The 23,067-nt window shown below is 44.6% G+C and overlaps 1 protein-coding gene across 1 annotated transcript in view; it reads right to left on the reverse strand.

Annotated features, from left to right (window-relative positions):
• Positions 1–892: 892 nt before the first annotated feature.
• Positions 893–23,067, reverse strand: part of b3gat2 (beta-1,3-glucuronyltransferase 2 (glucuronosyltransferase S)) — a 107,534-nt gene continuing 85,359 nt past the window's right edge. The window contains exons 3-4 of the mRNA XM_078213765.1: positions 8,557–8,705; positions 893–979 (exon numbers count right to left, since the gene is read on the reverse strand). Coding sequence (XP_078069891.1) covers positions 893–979; positions 8,557–8,705 — 236 coding nt within the window. The remainder of the gene's footprint in view (positions 980–8,556; positions 8,706–23,067) is intronic.

A 23,067-nucleotide genomic window follows, 5' to 3' on the forward strand; every position in this document is an offset into this window, starting at 1 on the left:
AACATAAGTGCATGTTAAAGCTGCCTGGTGCAGGTAACATCACTCCTCCTGTTCTGAATCAACTGGTCTGAGAAGCTGATTTACATTAGGCATGTTTAGTGTGAGTGGTGTTAACTTTGCACTAAACTTGTCAAATGTGAGCACACCAGATAATGCGGCACGGTGTCACAGTGGTTAGCACTGCTGCTTCTCAGTGCCAGGGACCCAGGTTCCATTCCTGTCTTGGGTCACTGTCTGTACGGAGTCTGCACGTTCTCCCCGTGGCTGATTGGGTTTCTTCCGGGTGCTCCGGTTTCCTCCCACAATCTGAAAGATGTGCTGGTTAGGTGCATTGGCCATGCTAAATTCTCCCCCAGTGTAACCGAACAGGCGCTGGAGTGTGCCGACTAGGGGATTGTCAGAGTAACTTCATTGCAGCATTAATGTAAGCTACTTGTGATGCTAATAATTAAACTTTAGTGTATTGCTGTTCATCAGAACCATACTGCATTCAGAATCTGTGGAGATTGAAATATTATCGGAAAATCAGTTAATACCACCTTGTGCAAAAGCCACTTTCAAAAGTGGACAATTTAATGCATGCAGGTATAAAACTGACTCAAGTAGACAAGCAGAAGAACTATATTTCACTTGTTTATGGCACATCTTTTATTGAAATGAATGCCATGTAAGAAACATGCAGATGGGGAAATATGAAACTTCTGTAAACTTGTGATTTGAGGTTGAAGCTCCTGTGAACTGTTTTGCCTTGAAAAATGTCCCAAGTGAATAGCTTCCTCTTCCTGCTGCTGTCATAAATCCATGTTGTAGACTGCTTAGACGCAGCTTTTCCAGGGCACATGCTGGGCTCCCTGTGTCCATATAACCCTCGATAGCGTTAAACCAGTGATTTCTAGACTTCAATGTGAATTACGTCCTGGTTGTGTTTGGGCTCAAATACAAGGTTTGCCTTCTCGGTCCGTGTATGCCAAACAAGCACCTAAAACATGAAACATGAGAAAATAATTTATTTTTAGTGAAATCTTACTGGGGAAGAGGAGGCCATTTAGCCCATCATGACTATACCTGGCCCTTTGGGAGAGTTTTCCCTGCTTTCTCCCCATGGTTCTGCAAATTTCTCCTTTTCAGTTATCCAGTTCTCTTTTGAAAGTTATTATTGAGTTTGCTTCGACTACCTTTTTAGACAGTGCATTTTGGATCATCATAATGGGCTGTATTTTCTTCGAGCCTTATTTTCTCTCCTGAAATCTTTTAAATTAGTTTAAGTTGTGGTTACTTACTAACCCTCCTGTCATAAGACATAGGAAGAGTCTTAACAACACCAGGTTACTCCTGCGAAGGAGCAGCGCTCCGAAAGCTAATGGCATTTGCTACCAAATAAACCTGTTGGACTTTAACCTGGTGTTGTTAAGACTCTTACTGTGTTTACCCCAGTCCAACGCCGGCATCTCCACATCAGAAGCCATAGGAACAGAAGTCGGTCATTCAGCCCTTTGAGTCTGCTGCGCCATTCAATGAAATCATATCTGATCTGATGCTCCTCAGGTCCACTTTCTAACCTTATCCCCATAACTCTTAATTCCCTTACTGATTAGAAATCTACCTCAATATTGAACCCACTTAAGGACCCAGCCCTGTGCAAAAAAGAATTCCACAGATTCACTGCCCCCTCAGAAGAAATTACTCATCTCTGTCTTAAATGGGCAAACACAGTAAGAGTTTCGGTACACTTCTTTGCAGTAATCCGTTCTGTTCAGTATGACGATGGCCCCTCGATTTACCCCAGTCCAACGCCGGCATCGCCACATCATTAAATGGGCAACCCATTACTGTGTGGTTATGTCCTCTGGTCCTAGACTCTCCCACCAGGTGATACAGCCACTCAGCATCTACCCTGTCAAGTCCCTGAGAATCCTATGTCTTAAGGTCGTATCTCTTTTTTTAAAACTCCAGTGAGTGCGGGTTCAACCGAGTAAACCTCCCCTCCATACCTGGGATCACGTAGTGAACTTTCTCTGGACTGCCTCCAATGCAACATCTCTTGGATAAGGGGACCAAAACTGTTCACAGTATTCCAGATGTGGTCTACCTGGTGGCTTGTATAGTTTTAGTAAGACTTCCCTATTTTTATACACCATTCCCTTTGAAATACAGGCCAAACATTCCATTTGCCTTCACTATTATCTGATGAACTTGCATGCTGCTTTTTGTGATTTATGCGTGAGGATCTCCAAATCCCCCTCTGCAGCAGCTTTCTGCAGTTTTTCTTCATTTAAATAATACTCAGCTCCTTTATTCTTCCAACCAAAGTGCATAACTTCCACATTTTCCTCCATTATATTCCATCTGCCAAATTTTTGCCTACTCACTTAGCTTGTCGATATCCCTCTCTAGACTGTATCATCCTCACTACTTGTGTTCCCACCTATTTTTGTGCCATCTGTAAACTTGGCAATAGTATATCACTACCTTTGTCGATGTTATAACATATATTGTAAATAATTGTGGCCTCAGACTGATCCCTATGGCACTCCACTAGTTACAGGTTGCTATCCTGAAAATGCCCCTCTTATCCTAACTCTCTCTTTGTTAGCCAATCCTCTTATCCATGCTAATATACTACTCCCAACACCATGGACACTTATCTTGTGTAGCTTTTTGTACAGTACCTTATCTAATGCTTTTTGAAAATCCAAGTATATTGCATCAACTGGTTCCCCTTTATCTATCCTGCTCATTACCACCTCAAAGAATTTTGTCAGACATGATTTCCCATTCATGCTGATGCTGTTTTATTATATTTTGTATTTCTAAATGCTCTGCTATTACACCCTTTATAATGGACTCTTAACATTTCTGGTTACTAACTCTCCTGCCACTGAAGGCGGTTTCATCCTAACTACTCTTATCAAACTTCCTCATAATTTTGAAAGCCTCCATTAAATCTCCTCTAACTTCTTCTAAGGAGAATAATCCAAATCAATCTATACAATCTTGACGTACCAATTTGTTTTGACTAGTTACTTCAATTATCAATCTATCTCTGTGTCAGCTGTGGCTCAGTTGGTAGTACTCTCACCTCTGAGTCAGTAGATTTGTGGGCTCAAGGACATGAGTTCATAAATAAAAGCTGACACTCAGTGCAGGACAGAGGGAGTGCTGCACTATTAGAGGTGGCTTTTCGATGTAACAGGCCCTTCAGTAGATGTAAAGGATCCCTAGCACTGTTCTGCAGAAGAGCAGGGGAAGTATTCCTGGTGTTCTGGCCAACATTTATCTCACAACCAACATCACAAAAGCAGATTAACTAATCATCAGATTGCTGTGTGTACAAATTGACCGCCATGTTTCCTGCATTGCAGAAGTAACTACTCTTCAAAGAATGCTTCATTGGCTGTAAAGCACTTTGCGAAGGCTGGTGAGGGTGAAAGGTGTTATATAAATGCAAGCTTTTTGAGGATATTAATTTCTGTTGCATTAATTACCTGATGTCCCCATCTCCCACCTTTTGTACAGTATGGGGTGGCCTAACCCATTTCACTTTGGATTGCAGAATTAATGGCAGATATTCTCAAACTCGTTTTAAAAGGTGGAAACTTGATCTAATTTCTCAGTAAGAGAATTTACCACTCGCAGGACAATCTCCGGAGAAATCTGGCTGTCATCCTTCCAGTTCAACAGAGGTTTAACATACTGTTAGTTAAATTAATTCACAGTAGTTCCCTCATGTTGAGATAAATTACAGAAGGTGAACAGGCCAACTTTAGGCAAATGTGTTAGGAAATTTCTTGGAATTCAGTCTCTTCAGTTCCTGTATCAAAATGTCACATAGTTGTCCATCCAAGACCCATTGCAGCCTACTTGGTGCTTAAAAATCTTTACATTCTGTGTCCAATCTCAAAACCATATCGGCACAGTAGCACAGTGGTTAGCACTGCTGCTTCATAGTGCCAGGGACCCAGGTTCGATACCCAGCTTGGGCCACTGCCTGTGTGGAGTCTGCACGTTCTCCCTGTATCTGCGTGGGTTTACTCCAAGTGCTCCGGTTTCCTCCCACAGTCCAAAAGACATGCTGCTTAGGTGCATTGGCCACGCTAAATTCTTCCTCAGTGTTATCCGAACAGGTGCCGGAGTGTGGCGACTAGGGGATTTTCCCAGCAACTTAACATAAGAAATAGGAGCAGGAATAGGCCATCTAGCCCCTCGAGCCTGCCCCGCCATTCAATAAGATCATGGCTGATCTGAAGTGGATCAGTTCCACCAACCCGCCTGATCCCTATAACCCCTAATTCCCTTACTGATCAGGAATCCATCTATCCGTGATTTAAACATATTCAACGAGGTAGCCTCCACCACTTCAGTGGGCAGAGAATTCCAGAGATTCACCACCCTCTGAGAGAAGAAGTTCCTCCTCAACTCTGTCCTAAACTGACCCCCGTTTATTTTGAGGCTGTGCCCTCTAGTTCTAGCTTCCTTTCTAAGTGGAAAGAATCTCTCTACCTCTACCCTATCCAGCCCCTTCATTATCTTATAGGTCTCTATAAGATCCCCCCTCAGCCTTCTAAATTCCAACGAGTACAAACCCAATCTGCTCAGTCTCTCCTCATAATCAACACCCCTCATCTCTGGTATCAACCTGGTGAACCTTCTCTGCACTCCCTCCAAGGCCAATATATCCTTCCGCAAATAAGGGGACCAATACTGCACACACTATTCCAGCTGCGGCCTCACCAATGCCCTGTACAGATGCAGCAAGACATCTCTGCTTTTATATTCTATCCCCCTTGCGATATAGGCCAACATCCCATTTGCCGCCTTGATCACCTGTTGCACCTGCAGACTGGGTTTTTGCGTCTCATGCACAAGGATCCCCAGGTCCCTTTGCACAGTAGCATGTTGTAATTTTTTTCCATTTAGATAATGCAATTTGCTATTATTTCCTCAAGTGAATAACCTCGCATTTGTCAACGTTATACTCCCATCCGCCAGATCCACGCCCACTCACTCAGCCTGTCCAAATCTCTCTGCAGACCTTCTACGCCCTCCACACGATTCACTTTTCCACTTATCTTTGTGTCGTCTGCAAACTTTGTTACCCTACACTCAGTCCCCTCCTCCAGATCGTCTATATAAATGGTAAATAGTTGAGGCCCCAGTACCGAACTTCATTCCAGTGTTAATGTAAGTCTACTTGTGACACTAATAAATAAACTTTAAATCATCCTGCATTTTCCCTAATGCCATTTCCCCGTGTCTTTGTATTCAGTAATATAGGCAGTGGACGTGGTATATATGGATTTTAGTAAGGCGTTTGATAAGGTTCACCATGGTAGGCTTCTGCAGAAAATGCAGATGTATGGGATTGGGGGTGATCTAGGAAATTGGATCAGGAATTGGCTAGCGGATAGGAAACAGAGGGTGGTGGTTGATAGTAAATATTCATCATGGAGTGCGGTTACAAGTGGTGTACCTCAGGGATCTGTTTTGGGGCCACTGCTGTTTGTAATATTTATTAATGATCTGGATGAGGGTATAGTTGGGTGGATTAGCAAATTTGCTGATGACACCAAAGTCGGTGGTGTGGTAGACAGTGAGGAAGGGTGTCGTAGTTTGCAGGAAGACTTAGACAGGTTGCAAAGTTGGGCCGAGAGGTGGCGGATGGAGTTTAATGCGGAGAAGTGTGAGGTAATTCACTTTGGTAGGAATAACAGATGTGTTGAGTATAGGGCTAACGGGAGGACTTTGAATAGTGTGGAGGAGCAGAGGGATCTAGGTGTATGTGTGCATAGATCCCTGAAAGTTGGGAATCAAGTAGATAAGGTTGTTAAGAAGGCATATGGTGTCTTGGCGTTTATTGGTAGGGGGATTGAATTTAGGAGTCGTAGCGTTATGTTGCAACTGTACACAACTCTGGTGCGGCCGCACTTGGAGTACTGTGTGCAGTTCTGGTCCCCACATTACAGGAAGGATGTGGAGGCTTTGGAGAGGGTGCAGAGGAGGTTTACCAGGATGTTGCCTGGTATGGAGGGGAGATCCTATGAGGAGAGGCTGAGGGATTTGGGATTGTTTTCGCTGGAAAGGCGGCGGCTAAGAGGGGATCTTATTGAAACATATAAGATGATTAGAGGTTTAGATAGGGTGGATAGTGATAGCCTTTTTCCTCTGATGGAGAAATCCAGCACGAGGGGGCATGGCTTTAAATTGAGGGGGGGTAGTTATAGAACCGATGTCAGGGGTAGGTTCTTTACCCAGAGGGTGGTGAGGGATTGGAATGCCCTGCCAGCATCAGTTGTAAATGCGCCTAGTTTGGGGGCGTTTAAGAGATCCGTAGATAGGTTCATGGACGAAAAGAAATTGGTTTAGGTTGGAGGGTCACAGTTTTTTTTTTTAACTGGTCGGTGCAACATCGTGGGCCGAAGGGCCTGTTCTGCGCTGTAATGTTCTATGTTCTATGTTCTATGTTAATATCTCTGACCTAAAGGAACTTATTCCCTAGCTGTGGAAGCTTCTACTTTTTAACAACACTGGTTAAATTCAGCAGCAAACTAGGGCTGTTTGTGTGACAGTTACTTGCAAGTAAGTCATCAGCACAAACAGAATGCAAATACTCGGTGTATAAAATTATGAAGGGCTTGGATAGGGTAGACAGGAAAGACCGATTTCCTCTAGCTGAGGGATCAATTACTAGAGGGCACAGATTTAAGATGATTGGTGGAAGGATTAAAGGGGACATGGAAAAAATGTTTTCACCCAGAGGGTGGTGGGTGTCCTGAATTCACTTTCCCAATTGGTGACTGAGACAGAAACACTCATCTCATTTAAAAGGTTAAAATCCCAGCAGGTCTGGCAACATCTGTAAGGAGAGAAAAGAGCTGATGTTTTGAATCCAGACGACCCTTTGTCAAAGCTAAAAGGCATAGAAAGTGGGAGATATTTGGACTGCAGGGGGAAGGAATGAAGGATGAGCCATAGTCACAGAAACCAGGGCAATCAGCTGTCCACAGAGAGAATAAAGGGTGCGAATGGCCAAACAGCAGAGAAGCTAAAATGGGGGAGAGTGGGGGAGGAAAATGGATGGAACTGAGGTAAGATTTAAGAAAAGGGGGAGAAAAGATAAGGGAAGGGGGTAAAGTAGGGGAAAAGGGAGGGGGAGAAAAATGAAGAAAGACAATAAAGAAATAAAAGGTGGAGAACAGTAAAAATTAAATAGGATGAAAACAAAGGGGTCGTGGTGGGGTAGAGCAAATCATCTGAAGTTGTTGAATTCGATGTTGAGACTGGAAGGCTGTAAAATGCCGAGCCAGAAGATGAGATGCTCCAGTTTGCATTGAGCTTCACTAGAACATTGCAGCAGGCCAAGGACAGACATGTGGGCATGGGAGCAGGATCGTGTGTTAAAATGGCGAGCAACCGGAAGGTCAGGGTCCTGATTGCACACAGACCGAAGGTGCTCAGCAAAGCTGCCAGACCTGCTGAGATTTTCCAGCATTTTCTCTTTTGGTTTCAGATTCCAGCATCCGCAGTAATTTGCTTTTAACGTTTAAAAGGTTCCTGGATCTGAATCGGAGGTGCTGTATCCTGCAAGGCAACAGACCAGGTGCTGATAAGTGGCATTACAATCAGTGGGGTCAGGGAGGTTCACAAGAATGATCCCAGGAAGGAAGGGTTTGTCATATGAGGAGCGGTTGAGGAGTCTGCATCTGAACTCGATGGAGTTTAGAATGATGAGGGGGGGATCTAATTGAAATTTACAGAATACTGAGAGGCCTAGATAGAGTGCATGTGGAGAGGATGTTTCCACTCGTGGGAGAGATTGGAGGGCACAACTTCAGAGTGAAGGGACGCTTCTTTAAAACTGAGATGAAGGGGAATTTTTTCTGCCGGAGGGTGGTGAATCTGTGGAACTCGTTGCCACAGAGGGCTGTGGAGGCCAGGTCACTGAGTGTCTTTAAGACAGAGATAGATTGGTTCTTGATTAATAAGGGGATCAAGGGTTACGGGGAGAAGGCAGGAGAATGGGGATGAGAATCATATCTGACATGATTGAATGGCAGAGCAGACACAGTGGGCTGAATGGCCTAATTTTGCTCCTTAATCTTATCCCCCTCTCTTTTCCCCCTCTCTGTTTTGGCCTGCACACACACAATGCGCTGAATGGCCTCTTTCTGAACAAAAACCTTTCTGTGGGTTTATGGTTCTGCACCTGCACTGCATATTGTGCAGCCCAGTTCAAAATTGTAGTTGGGACTTTCGGACGATGCACTGAACCTCAATATGAGGTGAATATACGTATAGGCCAACAATAATATAAGTACTTTAGTAAAATATATGCATAGGCTGATGAGCTGGCTGCAGCTTTATCCAAGAAGATGAACTCAGTAGCAAATATTACTGGTAGAAAATGTTTATCTGCACCACAAACAAGTTTTCTTCATCACAGACATTAAATACTTCTCCCTGTTCAGCCACCTTTTACAGTGCTATCTCAATGCTGTGACCATGCCAGTGTGGGTGATGGTTGACGGTGCCAGACTGAAGTTAAGAGCTGGATCCTACCTTAGTGCAGTTAGCAGCTTTTGGCTCAAGTTCTTGGACAGTGGTAATTTGCTTCAGAAAGTCCGATTCCTGCATTCCCGGCTGTGATCCACTCCGCTTGAAGACAGCTTTGGGATGTGATAGAATAACTTTCAGATTCACGGCGAATCCTATTTGAAAACAAAATAAAATGTGTTTGTATTCTCTTGAGATTCTTCCCTGAAGGATTGGTTCTGTAACACCTTTTCCCATTCCATGCATGCACAATACTCATCTGCACAGCAGCTGGTCAGCAACCAACTGTTCTGAATGAATGGAGTCTGTAAGACATGGGTCAGGTTTCTGTTTATTTATAAAAGCAAAACACTGTGGATGCTGGAAACCTGAAGTAAAAACAGAAAATGCTGGAAAAACTCAACAGGTCAGGCAGCATCTGTGGAGAGAAACCTGGATTTTATGCTTCAAGCAATGAACTTTCTTCAGAACATGAGAGTCCTGATTAAAAGTCATCAACCTGTAATGTTAATTACCTTCGAATGATACTCATTGAATGACTTGTACATTTTCAAAGATTTTTCACACCAAAAAATATAAAATTTAATTTAGAACAAAACTGATGTGTAGCTGAACGTTATAGTTAATCATGAAATCATAGAATCCCTATTGTTCAGAATAATGTACCGTTTGGTACATTAAGTCTGCACCAACTGAGAGGCTGGTTTGTGTGATGGATTAGGCTACATTCAGACCTTTTGTAGTTCCTTGTGGTCTTGGGAAAAGCAGGAGCCATACCAAGCTGAGGTACAACCATAAAGAATGCTTTCTATGGTGCATCTGTAAAAGTTGGTGAGAGTCGTAGCTGACGTGCCAAATTTCCTTAGTCTTCTGAGAAAGTAGAGGCGTTGGTGGGCTTTCTTAACTATAGTGTCGGCATGGGGAGACAAGGGCAGGTTGTCGACCCTTTCTACTTTGTCCCCGTTGATGTAGATGGGCATGTTCTCCTTTACACTTCCTGAAGTCGATGACAATCTCCTTCATTTTGTTGACATTGAGAGGTTATTGTTGCCGCACCAGTTCACCAGATTCTCTATCTCATTCCTGTACTCTGTCTCATCATTGTTTGAGATCCGACCGACTACGGTGGTGTCATCAGCAAACTTAAAAATCGAATTGGAGGGGAATTTGGCCGCACAGTCATAGGTGTATAAGGAATATAGTAGGGGGCTGAGAACACAGCCTTGTGGAGCACCAGTGTTGAGATGATCGTGGAGGAGGTATTGTTGCCTATCCTTACTGATTGTGGTCTGTGACTTAGGAAGTTCAGGATTCAGTCGTAGCGGGAGGTGTCGAGGCCCAGGCCATGGAGTTTGGAGATAAGTTTTGCGGGAATAATGGTGTTGAAGGCTGAGCTGTAGTCAATAAATAAGAGTCTGACTTAGGTGTCTTTGTGTCCTACAACCAGAGGGCTTCTCAATCCATCGGATGGATCATACAGCGGCCTCAGGCAAGGCTAGGGGAGGTGGGGTCTGCTTCCCAATCAACACCTTGTGGTGCCTAGACATAGCAACACCGGCAACTTTCTGCTCTCCAGACCTAGAATACCTGATGCTAAAATGCCGCCCCTACTGCCTTCCGCGGGAGTTCACCTCCATTATCCTGATGGCAGTTTACATCCCAGCCCATGCAGACATGAAGATAGCGCTGGACGAAATATGCACAACTATGGATAGCCCTGAGATGAATCACCCCGAGGCCTTGTTCATTGTGGCTGGGGACTTCAATCAGGCCAAGCTCAGGAGCGTACTACCAAGTTACCACCAACACATCTCCTGCTCCACCAGAGCCCCAAACATCTTAGACCACTGCTATACAAATATCAAACATGCCTACCGCTCTATTGCCCGCCACACTTTGGCAAATCAGACCACAAGGCTGTGCTCCTGCTCCCGGCTTACAAGCAAATACTGAAGCGGGCGAATCCATCAAAGAAAGTCGTGCAATGTTGGTCTGAGGAAATGGATGATCTCCTACGGGGCTGCTTGGAGTCAGTGGACTGGTCAGTATTTAAAAACGCTGTGACCAGCCTGAACGAGTACACCACTACAGTAACTGACTTCATTAGTAAGTGTGTAGAAGACTGTGTGCCAAAGAAGTAAATCCGTGTGTTCCCCAATCGGAAGCCATGGATGAACAGGGATATCCACTGCTTGCTGAAGTCCAGGTCTGACACGTTGAAGTCAGGCGACGCTGACCTATACAAGAAAGCCAGATACGATCAAAGAAGATCCATCAAAGATGCCAAAAGACAATACCGGACCAAGCTAGAGTCCCAGGAGCCACACCAACCCCCACCGATTATTGGCAAGGTCTGCAAGACATAACAGGCTACAAGCTGAAGGCATGTAAAATCGCCGGCTCCAACCCACCCCTTTCTGATGAGCTCAATACATCCTACGCCTGTTTTGAGCAAGAGGTCAGCGAAAGCATGCCCTCCACCCTGGAAGCCCTGGATGAACCTGTATCTGGGGTCACCATTGCAGATGTCAGAGCAGCTTTCTTGAAGGTCAACCCACGGGAAGCAACTGGCTCGGATGGGGTACCTGGATGAGCACTCAGATCCTGCGCGGATCAGCTGACGGAGGTATTCACACACATCTTCAACCTCTCTTTATAACAATCTGAGGTCCCTATCTGCTTCAAGAGGACGACCATCATCCCGGTACCTAAGAAAGACTAAGCAGCGTGCCTTAGCAACTATCGGCCAGTGGCTCTGACATCCATTATTATGAAGTGCTTCGAAAAGTTAGTCATGGCACGGATCAATTCCAGTGTCCCGGACTACCTGGATCCACTACAGTTTGCCTGCCGCTGCAACAGGTCCACAGCAGATGCCATTTCCCTGGCCCTGCACTCAACCCTGGATAACAAGATATTGTGTTTAGGCAAATACATTCTCAGGATGGTTTGAAGGAAAATCTAATCAGTGCAATTTTAAGTGAATTTTTTTGGCTCCGTTCCTTATTGTCCAACTAGCCAACTGACCTTGCCTAGTCGCTGGGCCAGGCCAATCATTTGGTAACCACATGGTTGGTCTGCAACAAGGGAAAGTGATGACAATGGGGCCCTATGTTTATCTGTAACAGCCCAACTGCCTACAGGGAGAGCAATGAGAGGCCACCTGTTTGGGTCAGTGTCAGTATCTTCCGAAAGCCGGTTATCCATACAGCGCTGTCACTGAATTGGGATTATTGCCTCAACGTGCTAAAGGAGGTAAATAAATCTTTAAAATATCGTAGCTTCTGGTTGTCATTTAATGAAATTGATATCAATTAAAAATAAGCTGATTGTTTCAGTGGTTTAAATTTTCATTTTGCCTCGTGTCTCTAATATCTCTGATTTTTAAATTGTAAAATAACCGTGCAAAGACATGAACTCTCAATATTTTAGTGCAATTGTTTTTGTGGATATTTCCGTTTTATCCAATGTCCTCAGGTTAATGGCTGTAAGTCTACTTATGGACACTTTTGTCTCACTAGATTTGGTTACTCCAATTCTCTCCCGACCAGCCTCTCACCAAATATCCTGTATAGACAGCAACACATCTAACTCCCATCAAGCTACGTTCCCCCATTCTTGCTGTACTCATTGACCTACATTAGCTCCAGGTCTGGCAGCATCCTGAATGTAACATGTATTCTTGTCTCATAGAGTCATAGAGGTTTACAGCATGGAAACAGGCCCTTCGGCCCAACTTGTCCATGCCGCCCTTTTCTTTGAACCACTAAGCTAGTTCCAATTGCCCACATTTGGCCCTTATCCTTCTATACCTGTTTTACCCATGTAACTGACTAAATGCTTTTTAAAAGACAAAATTGTACCCACCTCTACTACTACCTCTGGCAGCTCGTTCCAGACACTCACCACCCTCTGTGTGAAAAAATTGCCCCTCCGGACCCTTTTGTATCTCTCCCCTCTCACCTTAAACCTAGTTTTAGACTCCTCTACCTTTGGGAAAAGATGTTGACTATCTACCTTATCGATGCCCCTCATTATTTTATGGACCTCTATAAGATTGTCCCTAAGCCTCCTACGCTGCAGGGAAAAAAGTCCCAGTCTATCCAGCCTCTCCTTATAACTCAAATCATTGAGTGCCGTTAGCATCCTAGTAAATGTCTTCTGCACTCTTTCTAGTTTAATGATATCCCTGCTATGATAGGGTGGTCATCACGATAGGGTGACCAGAACTGTTGTTTCCAGATCCCTTCATGGCTTTTTCCCAACCTGCTTCTGTAATCTCATCCAGCCCTGCAGCCAGTGAGATGCACGGGTGGGTGACTGTGCAGTAATTTGTCCCATGCCCCACTGCAACAAACAGGTTACGCAAAAGGAATGCTCCATTTAAGATGGATGATTGCAGCAGTCTTAAAAGGACTGTGCAGTACAACATTCAACAAAGGAAGATCAGAATTGCCGGGGACCAGGGATAGGAGATTTTCACCATTTGGTGAACTGATATTGGTGGTTCATAAGTCCGCCTTTTCAAATATATATTCCAATTTTAAGGGCTGCTATGGGGCTTTTAACAAATGTCAGTGAGAGTGGGAATTGACTGCAGAGCAGTGAAGGGAGAATCTGTCTCTCCTACACTTGCTTCTTCAGCTTTTCCAATCAACTCCCTTCCCCAGTCTTTGCTGTTCCTTCAGAGACACAATCTATGATTGGAACAGCAGTGAGACCAGGAGGGAACTCGTGATTGGAGGAACATGTGAAGATATTCTGGTCAGTTCCTGCAGTAGCTGCACTGCTCTTAGCTACAAGGTCGATGTTGCTCTCTGACAACCTCCAGAAGACTGAGGAGAGGTGGGAAATGAAAGAACTGGAGGGAGTCTCCATCAGTAATGAGGCCAGAGCTAACCTGGGACATTTTGGTTCTGTTTATGGTTCTTGGGGCGGCACAGTGGTTAACACTGCTGCCTCACAGAGCCAGGGACCTGGGTTCGATTCCTGGCTTGGGTCACTGTCTGTGTGGAGTTTGCACATTTTCCCTGTGTCTGCGTGGGTTTCCTCCGGGTGCTCTGGTTTCCTCCCACAGTCCAAAGGTGTGCGAGTTAGGTTGATTGGCCATGCTAAATTGACCCTAGTTTCGGAGGGATTAGCAGGGTAAATATGTGGGGTTACGGAGATAGGGTGGGGTTGTTGTCAGTGCAGGTCAATGGACCGAATGGCCTCCTTCTGTACTGTATGGATTGTATGATCGTAAAATGTGCTGGTGGATACAGTTTAAGGACACAGCCTCAGTCACTCAGCCTTGTCTGCCGTGCTGGATGCCCAGTTACCATCCACAACCACAGCTCAAACCATTCCCAGGGAACTGGAGGGGACTAATTTGATCCCCTCTTGCTTCAGTATCAGTAACACGTACTGTGTTACACCACCTTTGAATTAGGTGAATGCTGTGTCAGTGTGTGGGGCAATCACAGTTCATTACAGGGTTGGTTGTGCAGATTGCCATGCGGGAGGGGGGGTGGGCATGGGGAAGAGGGAATGTTTGTTCCCAACTCCGCTCCATAGATACTTCCAAAATTCCATTTCTGGCTGTCCTCCTAATGCGCGTCTGGTAAATAGACAAAGCTGATGTTGCCACAAACAGAAGGCTTTTATTCGCTAAAAAAGGAACGATGTGGAACAGACAATAAACAGACAATACTGAGCATGTGGACCTCACGACTGAAGGCCGGAGGGGGAGGGCTGCAGCCTTTATACCCTGAGGGCGGAGCCTCCAGTTAAAGGTGCAGCCGAATTAAAGGTGTCAGGGAGTGTCTCATATATCAACAGTAGTGGCAACAATATATACAGCTCAACCGTGCCGAAGGCACGACAGTGGTTTACCACACCTCCCAAATCTGACTGGGCATGGCGCCAGCTTGGCCTATTTGAGACCCCAGTGCTATCCAAGCACCTGGTGATGGATGATGTTTCATACCCTGGCCTGCTTAATGGTGACCAGCCAGAACTATGTGACAGGAGCAGTCTGGAAGACAACTGTATTAGTTAGAAAAGCAAGGCTGGTGACAAGGTCTTCACTGTTGAGTTAGAAAGAGGGCCTCAGGTCTAGGTCTGTTGCTAGTGGATAGACTGAGAACCCCATTGAACGGTGGGAATTAGATTAACTCACTGACTCACTGCTACCCCCGCGGATCTCAATGTTGCCAGTTGAGGAAGAATCGCAGTCGCCCCCTTACAGCGGGGACAGTGGCAGAGAGTACGAGCAAGATGGAGAAATCCAGGAGGGAATGTGTGAATGAAGGCTGAGTGGGAGGGAGGATGTAAGCGAATGAGTGGGAGCAGGGAGTCTGGACGAAGAACTACTGAGTGTGGGAGGGGCAGGTTGACAAGGTGTGGTGCGAGAGTTTGGAAAACCCTGCGATGACCTAATGGTATTATCACAAGGCTATTAATCCAGAAATTCAGCTAATGTTCTGGGGACCCGGGTTCGAATCCCACCACGGCAGATGGTGGAATTTGAATTCAGTAAAAATATCTGGAATTAAGAATCTAGTGTTGACCATGAAACGATTGTCAATTGTCGGAAAAACCCATCTGGTTAACTTGTCCCTTAGGGAAGAAAATCTGCCTTACCCGGTCTGGCCTACATGTGACTCCAGAACCACAGCAATGTGGTTGACTCTCAACTGAAATGACATAGCAAGCCATTTGGTTCAAGGGTGACTAGGGATGGGCAATAAATGCTGGCCAGCCAGCGACGCCCATGTCCCGTGAATGAATAAAAAAAATGCACCAAATATTACTATGTTACTTTATTTCTGTTTTGTTTTTCATTGATGTTTAAGAGGGACATATTAATTTTTCAGAGTTTTGTTTTGAATGCATGTTCTCGTTCACTGGCAGGGCAAGCATTTGTTGCCCATCTTTAATTGCCCTCGAGAAGGTGGTGGGGTGTTAAAATAGTCAAGTGCTGCTGTATCCTTTGGATTCACTTCTCGTACACAGTCCAGCAGGGTCACGTTCAATTATTAGTCTGGCTTCCTCCTGTAACACATGAACAAACTGCACTGAATGCTGAAATCACTTTGGCGATTTGATACAAATGCACTGATCCACAGACTTGATAGCAATATAGAACATAGAACATTACAGCGCAGAACAGGCCCTTCGGCCCACGATGTTGCACCGACCAGTTAAAAAAAAAACTGTGACCCTCCAACCTAAACCAATTTCTTTTCGTCCATGAACCTATCTACGGATCTCTTAAACGCCCCCAAACTAGGCGCATTTACAACTGATGCTGGCAGGGCATTCCAATCCCTCACCACCCTCTGGGTAAAGAACCTACCCCTGACATCGGTTCTATAACTACCCCCCCTCAATTTAAAGCCATGCCCCCTCGTGCTGGATTTCTCCATCAGAGGAAAAAGGCTATCACTATCCACCCTATCTAAACCTCTAATCATCTTATATGTTTCAATAAGATCCCCTCTTAGCCGCCGCCTTTCCAGCGAAAACAATCCCAAATCCCTCAGCCTCTCCTCATAGGATCTCCCCTCCATACCAGGCAACATCCTGGTAAACCTCCTCTGCACCCTCTCCAAAGCCTCCACATCCTTCCTGTAATGTGGGGACCAGAACTGCACACAGTACTCCAAGTGCGGCCGCACCAGAGTTGTGTACAGTTGCAACATAACGCTACGACTCCTAAATTCAATCCCCCTACCAATAAACGCCAAGACACCATATGCCTTCTTAACAACCTTATCTACTTGATTCCCAACTTTCAGGGATCTATGCACACATACACCTAGATCCCTCTGCTCCTCCACACTATTCAAAGTCCTCCCGTTAGCCCTATACTCAACACATCTGTTATTCCTACCAAAGTGAATTACCTCACACTTCTCCGCATTAAACTCCATCCGCCACCTCTCGGCCCAACTTTGCAACCTGTCTAAGTCTTCCTGCAAACTACGACACCCTTCCTCACTGTCTACCACACCACCGACTTTGGTGTCATCAGCAAATTTGCTAATCCACCCAACTATACCCTCATCCAGATCATTAATAAATATTACAAACAGCAGTGGCCCCAAAACAGATCCCTGAGGTACACCACTTGTAACCGCACTCCATGATGAATATTTACTATCAACCACCACCCTCTGTTTCCTATCCGCTAGCCAATTCCTGATCCAATTTCCTAGATCACCCCCAATCCCATACATCTGCATTTTCTGCAGAAGCCTACCATGGTGAACCTTATCAAACGCCTTACTAAAATCCATATATACCACGTCCACTGCCTTGCCCCCATCCACCTCCTTGGTCACTTTCTCAAAAAACTCAATAAGGTTAGTAAGGCACGACCTACCTGCCACAAAACCATGCTGACTATCACCTATCAATTCATTACTCTCCAAATAACTATAAATCCTATCCCTTATAATTTTTTCCAACATCTTGCCGACAACAGAAGTGAGACTCACCGGTCTATAATTCCCGGGGAAGTCTCTGTTCCCCTTCTTAAACAATGGGACAACATTCGCTAACCTCCAATCTTCTGGTACTATACCAGAGGCCAACGACGACCTGAAGATCAGAGCCAGAGGCTCTGCAATCACTTCTCTTGCCTCCCAGAGAATCCTTGGATAAATCCCATCCGGACCAGGGGATTTATCTATTTTCAGACCCTCCAGAATATCCTGCACATCCTCCTTATCAACTGTAATACTGTCTATTCTACTCCCCTGCAACCCAGTGTCCTCCTCAGCTATATTCATGTCCCCTTGCGTGAACACCGAAGAGAAATATTGGTTCAATGCTTCACCAATCTCCTCCGGTTCCACACATAACTTCCCTCTGCCATCTATAACTGGCCCTAAACTTGCCCTAACCAACCTTCTGTTCTTGACATACCTATAGAACGCCTTAGGATTCTCTTTAACCCTATCCGCCAAAGTCTTCTCATGTCCCCTTTTAGCCCTTCTAAGCTCGCTCTTCAACTCCCTCTTAGCCAATCTAAAGCTTTCTAGTGCACTACCCGAGTGCTCACGTCTCATCCGAACATAAGCCTCCTTTTTCTTTTTAACCAACAAAGAAACTTTTTTGGTACACCACGGTTCCCTAGCCCTACCAATTCCTCCTTGCCTGACAGGGACATACCTATCACAGACTCGCAGTAGCTGCTCCTTGAAGATAAACAAAGAGAAAACAAATGTTTCTACCCACTTTCTGTCTAATAATAATTCCACCTATTTGAAGTGACCTTGAAACATTTGGATTTCACTCCAGATCATAAAAAATACAATAATTAAATGATTCACAAAAATATTTCAAACCTTTTTGTCTTTGGCTATTTTGATAACTGCCTCCAGCCTCTTGAAATCTTAATTCTGGCCTTATTCAGCATCATTGATAGCTGTGTCTTCCTCCATTTAGACCCTGAGATCAGGAATTCCAGCTCTAAACTGGGGGATGGGGCGGCATGATGGCAGAGTGCTTAGCACTGCTGCCTCACAGTGCCAGGGAACCGGGTTCGATTCCCAGCTTGGGTCGCTGTCTGTGCGGAGTCTGCACGTTTTCCCCGTATCTGCGTGGGTTTCCTCCGGGTGTTTCAGTTTCCTCCCACATTCTGAAAGATGTGCAGGTTAGCTGAATATGCTATGCTACGTTTTCCCTCAGTGACCCCGAACAGGTGCCGGAGTGTGGCGACTAGGGGTTCTCATAGTAACTTCATTGCAGTGTTAATGTAAGCCTACATGTGACATTTAATAAATAAACTTTTGCCCCACCACCTCTCTTTTCTCTTTGACCACGCTCTTAGTTGCCCTTGTATCAACTACTGTTTGATCATTTTTCTGTGAAATTCTTGGGATGTTTTCTACATTGAAGGGAGCTATATGAATGCAAGCTGTGGAGATATGGCTCAGTTGGCTGGACAGCTGGTTTGTGATGCAGAGCGACTCCAACAGCGTGGAGTTTTTTTTTAATGCAATTCCTGTACTGGTTGAGGTTATTCGTGAAGGCCCCGCCTTCTCAACCTTGCCCCTTGCGGCAGAGGTGTGGTGATCCTCCTATTAAATCACCACCAGTCAGCATATGGTCCTCTGGGACTATGGTGACATTTATGTAGAGATAATTATTCAGAATAAGTCTAGTTTTGTCTCTGAAGGCCTGATATGCAGAATGATGCAGCCACAAGTAGTGGCCTCTGGAGACATTTCGAGGATGTGCGTGGCTTCGATTTTCTGATCATTATAAATGGGTTTCTGCTGCTGTAAAAGTCATGGTAAAGAGAAAATTTAGACCAGCAGACTGACATACAATGTCATTTCTGGTATATAGGTGAAGGGGCTGGAGAATTTCATTAATTGTGGTTATCACTCTTCTCTGCAGTAGATCCTTTGCAAACATTGACACATCCCCCCCAAAGATGTGCGGGTTAGGTTGATTGGCCATGCTAAATTGACCCTAGTATCAAGGGGATTAGCAGCTTGGGTCACTGTGCAGAGTCTGCACGTTCTCCCCTTGTCTGCGTGGATTTCCTCCGGGTGTTCCACATTGTATGTCAGTCTGCTGGTCTAGATTTTCTCTTTACCATGACTTTTACAGCAGCAGAAACCCATTTATAATGATCAGAAAATCGAAGCCACACACATACTCGAAATGTCAGCAGCATAAATATATGGGAATTGTGGAATTGTGGTTGGTGCAGACTTGATGGGCTGAATGGCCTCCTTCTACACTGTGAGATTCTATGATTCTATTTACCGTCCAAACATTTGAAAAGTTCCAGCAGTTACCTCGAGAAATTCTGTTGCAACAGGAAAAGGTGTTCTGTTAGTGCGTTGTGACTAATGGCATGTACTTTACCTCTGGACTCGACCGTTCCAAAGCTTTCCTGGCCTGACTATCACCTTACAAACTCTGTAAACCTGAGCTTATCCAAATATCTGCTGCTTGTATCTAACTCGCGCCGAATCCCATTCACTCATTATTCCTGTTCTCACTCACCTACATTGGCTCCCAGTCGAGCATATCTAGCCTTGACTCCGTCTACAATTCCCGCTCCCTCGGAAAAGCAGCCAGCATAATCGAGGACCCCCACATCCCGGACGTACACTCTTCCATCTTCTTCGGGAAAAAGAAGGTCACGTACCAACTGACTCAAGAACAGTTTCTTCCCTGCTGTCATCAGACTTTTGAACGGACCTACCTTATATTAAGTTGATCTTTCTCTACACCCTAGCTATGACTGTAACACTGCATTCTGCACTCTCCTTTCCTTCTCTATGAACGGTATGCTTTGCCTGTATTGCGCGCAAGAGCCAATACTTTTCACTAATACATGTAACAATAATAAATCAAATCTTCAATTTAAAAATTCTCATCCTGCTTTTAAATGCCTCTATGACCTCTCTAACCCAATAGGTATTACTGTAAGTGGGTAATTATAATTGTAAGTGTTAAGTTGGTCTTAATAATTTACAAAGCTACATTTGCCATCTGACTGTCACCAATGTGTACTTTTAGAATTAGATGGGTGGTTGATATTGTCTCTGGGGCTTTTCAGTGTGTTACTGAGGTTTTGTTGCACTCTCGGAGATGCTGCCTTTTCAATAAGCATTTAAGCTAAGGCCACGACTACCCTCACCATGCCTTATATCCTTCTGAGTTATGTGAAGAGCAGGAGAGAGAAACCAACTCTCTCAACCAACTGCTAAAAACAGACAGTCTGCTCATTTATTTTGTGGCAGCTTGCTGTGCATAACTGGGTTGCTGTGTTCTCTAATTAGAATGGGGCCTGAATCCAAAAGTGCTTCATTTTTGATTTGATTTGATTTATTATTGTCACATGTATTGGTATACAGTGAAAAGTATTGTTTCTTGCGCGCTATACAGACAAAGCATGCCCTTCATAGAGAAGGAAATGAGAGGATGCAGAATGTAGTGTTACACTCATAGCTAGGGTGTAGGGAAAGATCAACTTAATATAAGGTAGGTCCGTTCAAAAGTCTGACAGCAGCAGGGAAGAAGCTGTTCTTGAGTCGGTTGGTACGTGACCTCAGACTTTTGTATCTTTTTCCCGATGGAAGAAGGTGGAAGAGAGAATATCCAGGGTGCGTGGCGTCCTTAATTATGCTGGCTGCTTTTCCGAGGCAGCAGGAAGTGTAGACAGAGTCAATGATGGGAGGCTGGTTTGCGTGATGGACTGGACTACTTTTACAACCCTTTGTAGTTTCTTGCGACCTTGGGCAGAGCAGGAGCCATACCAAGCTGTGATACATCAGGAAAGGATGCTTTCTATGGTGCATCGGTAAAAATTGGTGAGAATCTTAGTGGACGTGCAGAATTCCCTTAGCCTCCTGAGAAAGTAGAGGTGTTGGTGGACTTTCTTAACTATAGTGTTGGTGTGGAGGGATCAGGACTGGCTGTTGGTGATTTGGACACCTAGAAACTCGATGCTCTCGTTGGCTGCCAATCACTTTGCAGCATCCTGGGATTGTGGAAGACTGTATAAACACATGTATTTTCCTTTTATATTAACATTGGCGGAAACAGTACACAATCTATCTAATCTCGGTTAAATTGGGCTGAGGTGCCATGAGTGAGAAAATCCAAGTGTGTCTCCTATATCATCCAGCAAGTTCATTAATAGAACATAGAACATAGAACAGTACAGCACAGAACAGGCCCTTCGGCCCACGATGTTGTGCCGAGCTTTATCTGAAACCAAGATCAAGCTATCTCACTCCCTATCATCCTGGCACTTTCCCTCTTTCCCACACCTCCTCACTTTCATCATAAGCCGACCATGGGTGACCTTATCAAACGCCTTACTAAAATCCATGTATATGACATCAACTGCCCTACCTTCATCAACACACTTAGTTACCTCCTCAAAAAATTCAATCAAATTTGTGAGGCACGACTTGCCCTTCACGAATAACTATCCCGGATTAATCCGCATCTTTCTAAATGTCGTAAATCCCATCCCTAAGGACCTTTTCCATCAATTTACCAACCACCGAAGTAAGACTAACCGGTCTATAATTACCAGGGTCATTTCTATTCCCTTTCTTAAACAGAGGAACAACATTCGCCATTCTCCAGTCCTCTGGCACTATCCCCGTGGACAGCGAGGACCCAAAGATCAAAGCCAAAGGCTCTGCAATCTCATCCCTTGCCTCCCAAAGAATCCTAGGATACATTTCATCAGGCCCAGGGGGGACTTATCGACCTTCAGTTTATTCAAAATTGCCAGGACATCCTCCCTCCGAACTTCTATTTCCTCCAGCCTATTAGCCTGTAACACCTTCTCTTCCTCAAAAACATGGCCCCCCTCCTTGGTGAACACTGAAGAAAAGTATTCATTCATCACCCTCTTGTGGATCTCCCTCTTCCTAAATGTCCTAACAATCACTTTTCCAAATGTTCATCCACTAGATCTCTTGAAATTGTTTTAAAGTCTATCCCTGCCACAGATGTTAAAGATAATGACTTGTAATTTTGTAAATAATCCTTTCTATATGATCCTGTTTTGTTACTTACTCCTTAGAACCTCCAACAGGCCTCCCAAACACACACACATGTCAGTTAAACCCTACTTCCTATGAATCCTAAGTTGTCAACATAGATTTTTGTCTTCAAACTCAAAGTAATACATCTAAGATTGACGCAGCCACATCAGTTACGTGAAATTTCCAAAGTCAAGGTCTTGAATTATATAATAGTACTGCTTGCTGTGCCCATTGTTGCAAAGCTGGTTCTTTGAAACAATTAGTGTTCTTTCCCTCCTCGGGTCACTGTCTGTATGGAGTCTGCACGTTCTCCACGTGTCTGCGTGGTTTCTTCCTGGTGTTCCTGTTTCCTCCCACATTCCAAAGATGTGCAGGTTAGGTGAATTAGCCATGCTAAATTGCCCCTTCGGTGTCCCAAGGTGTGTAGGTTAGGGGAATTAATGGGGTAAATACATGGGGTTACGAGAATATGGCAGGGGTGGGCCTGGGTAAGATGCTCTGCCAAGAGTCGGTGCAGACCTTGACGGGCTGAATGGCCTCATTCTGCACTGTGGAGATTCTATGATTCTCTTACCTCGAGCCCAGTAATGTTGTCCCCTTATCAATGTATCCAATTCTTGTTTTTTGACAATTGAATTCACTTCTGCCATCCTTTCAGGCGTGCATTCCAGATCATAACAACTTGCTGCATGAACAGAAAATCTTCCCCATCTCCCCTCTGCCTCTTTTCCCAGTAAAAACAGTTTCTCACTTATTTTAAGAACCCCTCAATTTTGAAAACCTCTGTTAAATCTCATGTTATCCTCTTAATAGTTAAAAAAAACTGGTCTTGTAAGCCAATTTGTTTATTAATCAGAAAGCGGCTTTAGAAACTCCATTGGAACATTGGAAATATGGTGTGATTTTCATTCATTTTCTTTGAACATTGATTCATTATCTATACATTAGAGACAGGATACTAACAGTCGAGCATATTTTTTAATTCATTCATGGGACATGG

The sequence above is a fragment of the Mustelus asterias genome, chromosome 5 (assembly GCF_964213995.1).
Source record: "Mustelus asterias chromosome 5, sMusAst1.hap1.1, whole genome shotgun sequence".
Taxonomy (NCBI): domain Eukaryota; kingdom Metazoa; phylum Chordata; class Chondrichthyes; order Carcharhiniformes; family Triakidae; genus Mustelus; species Mustelus asterias.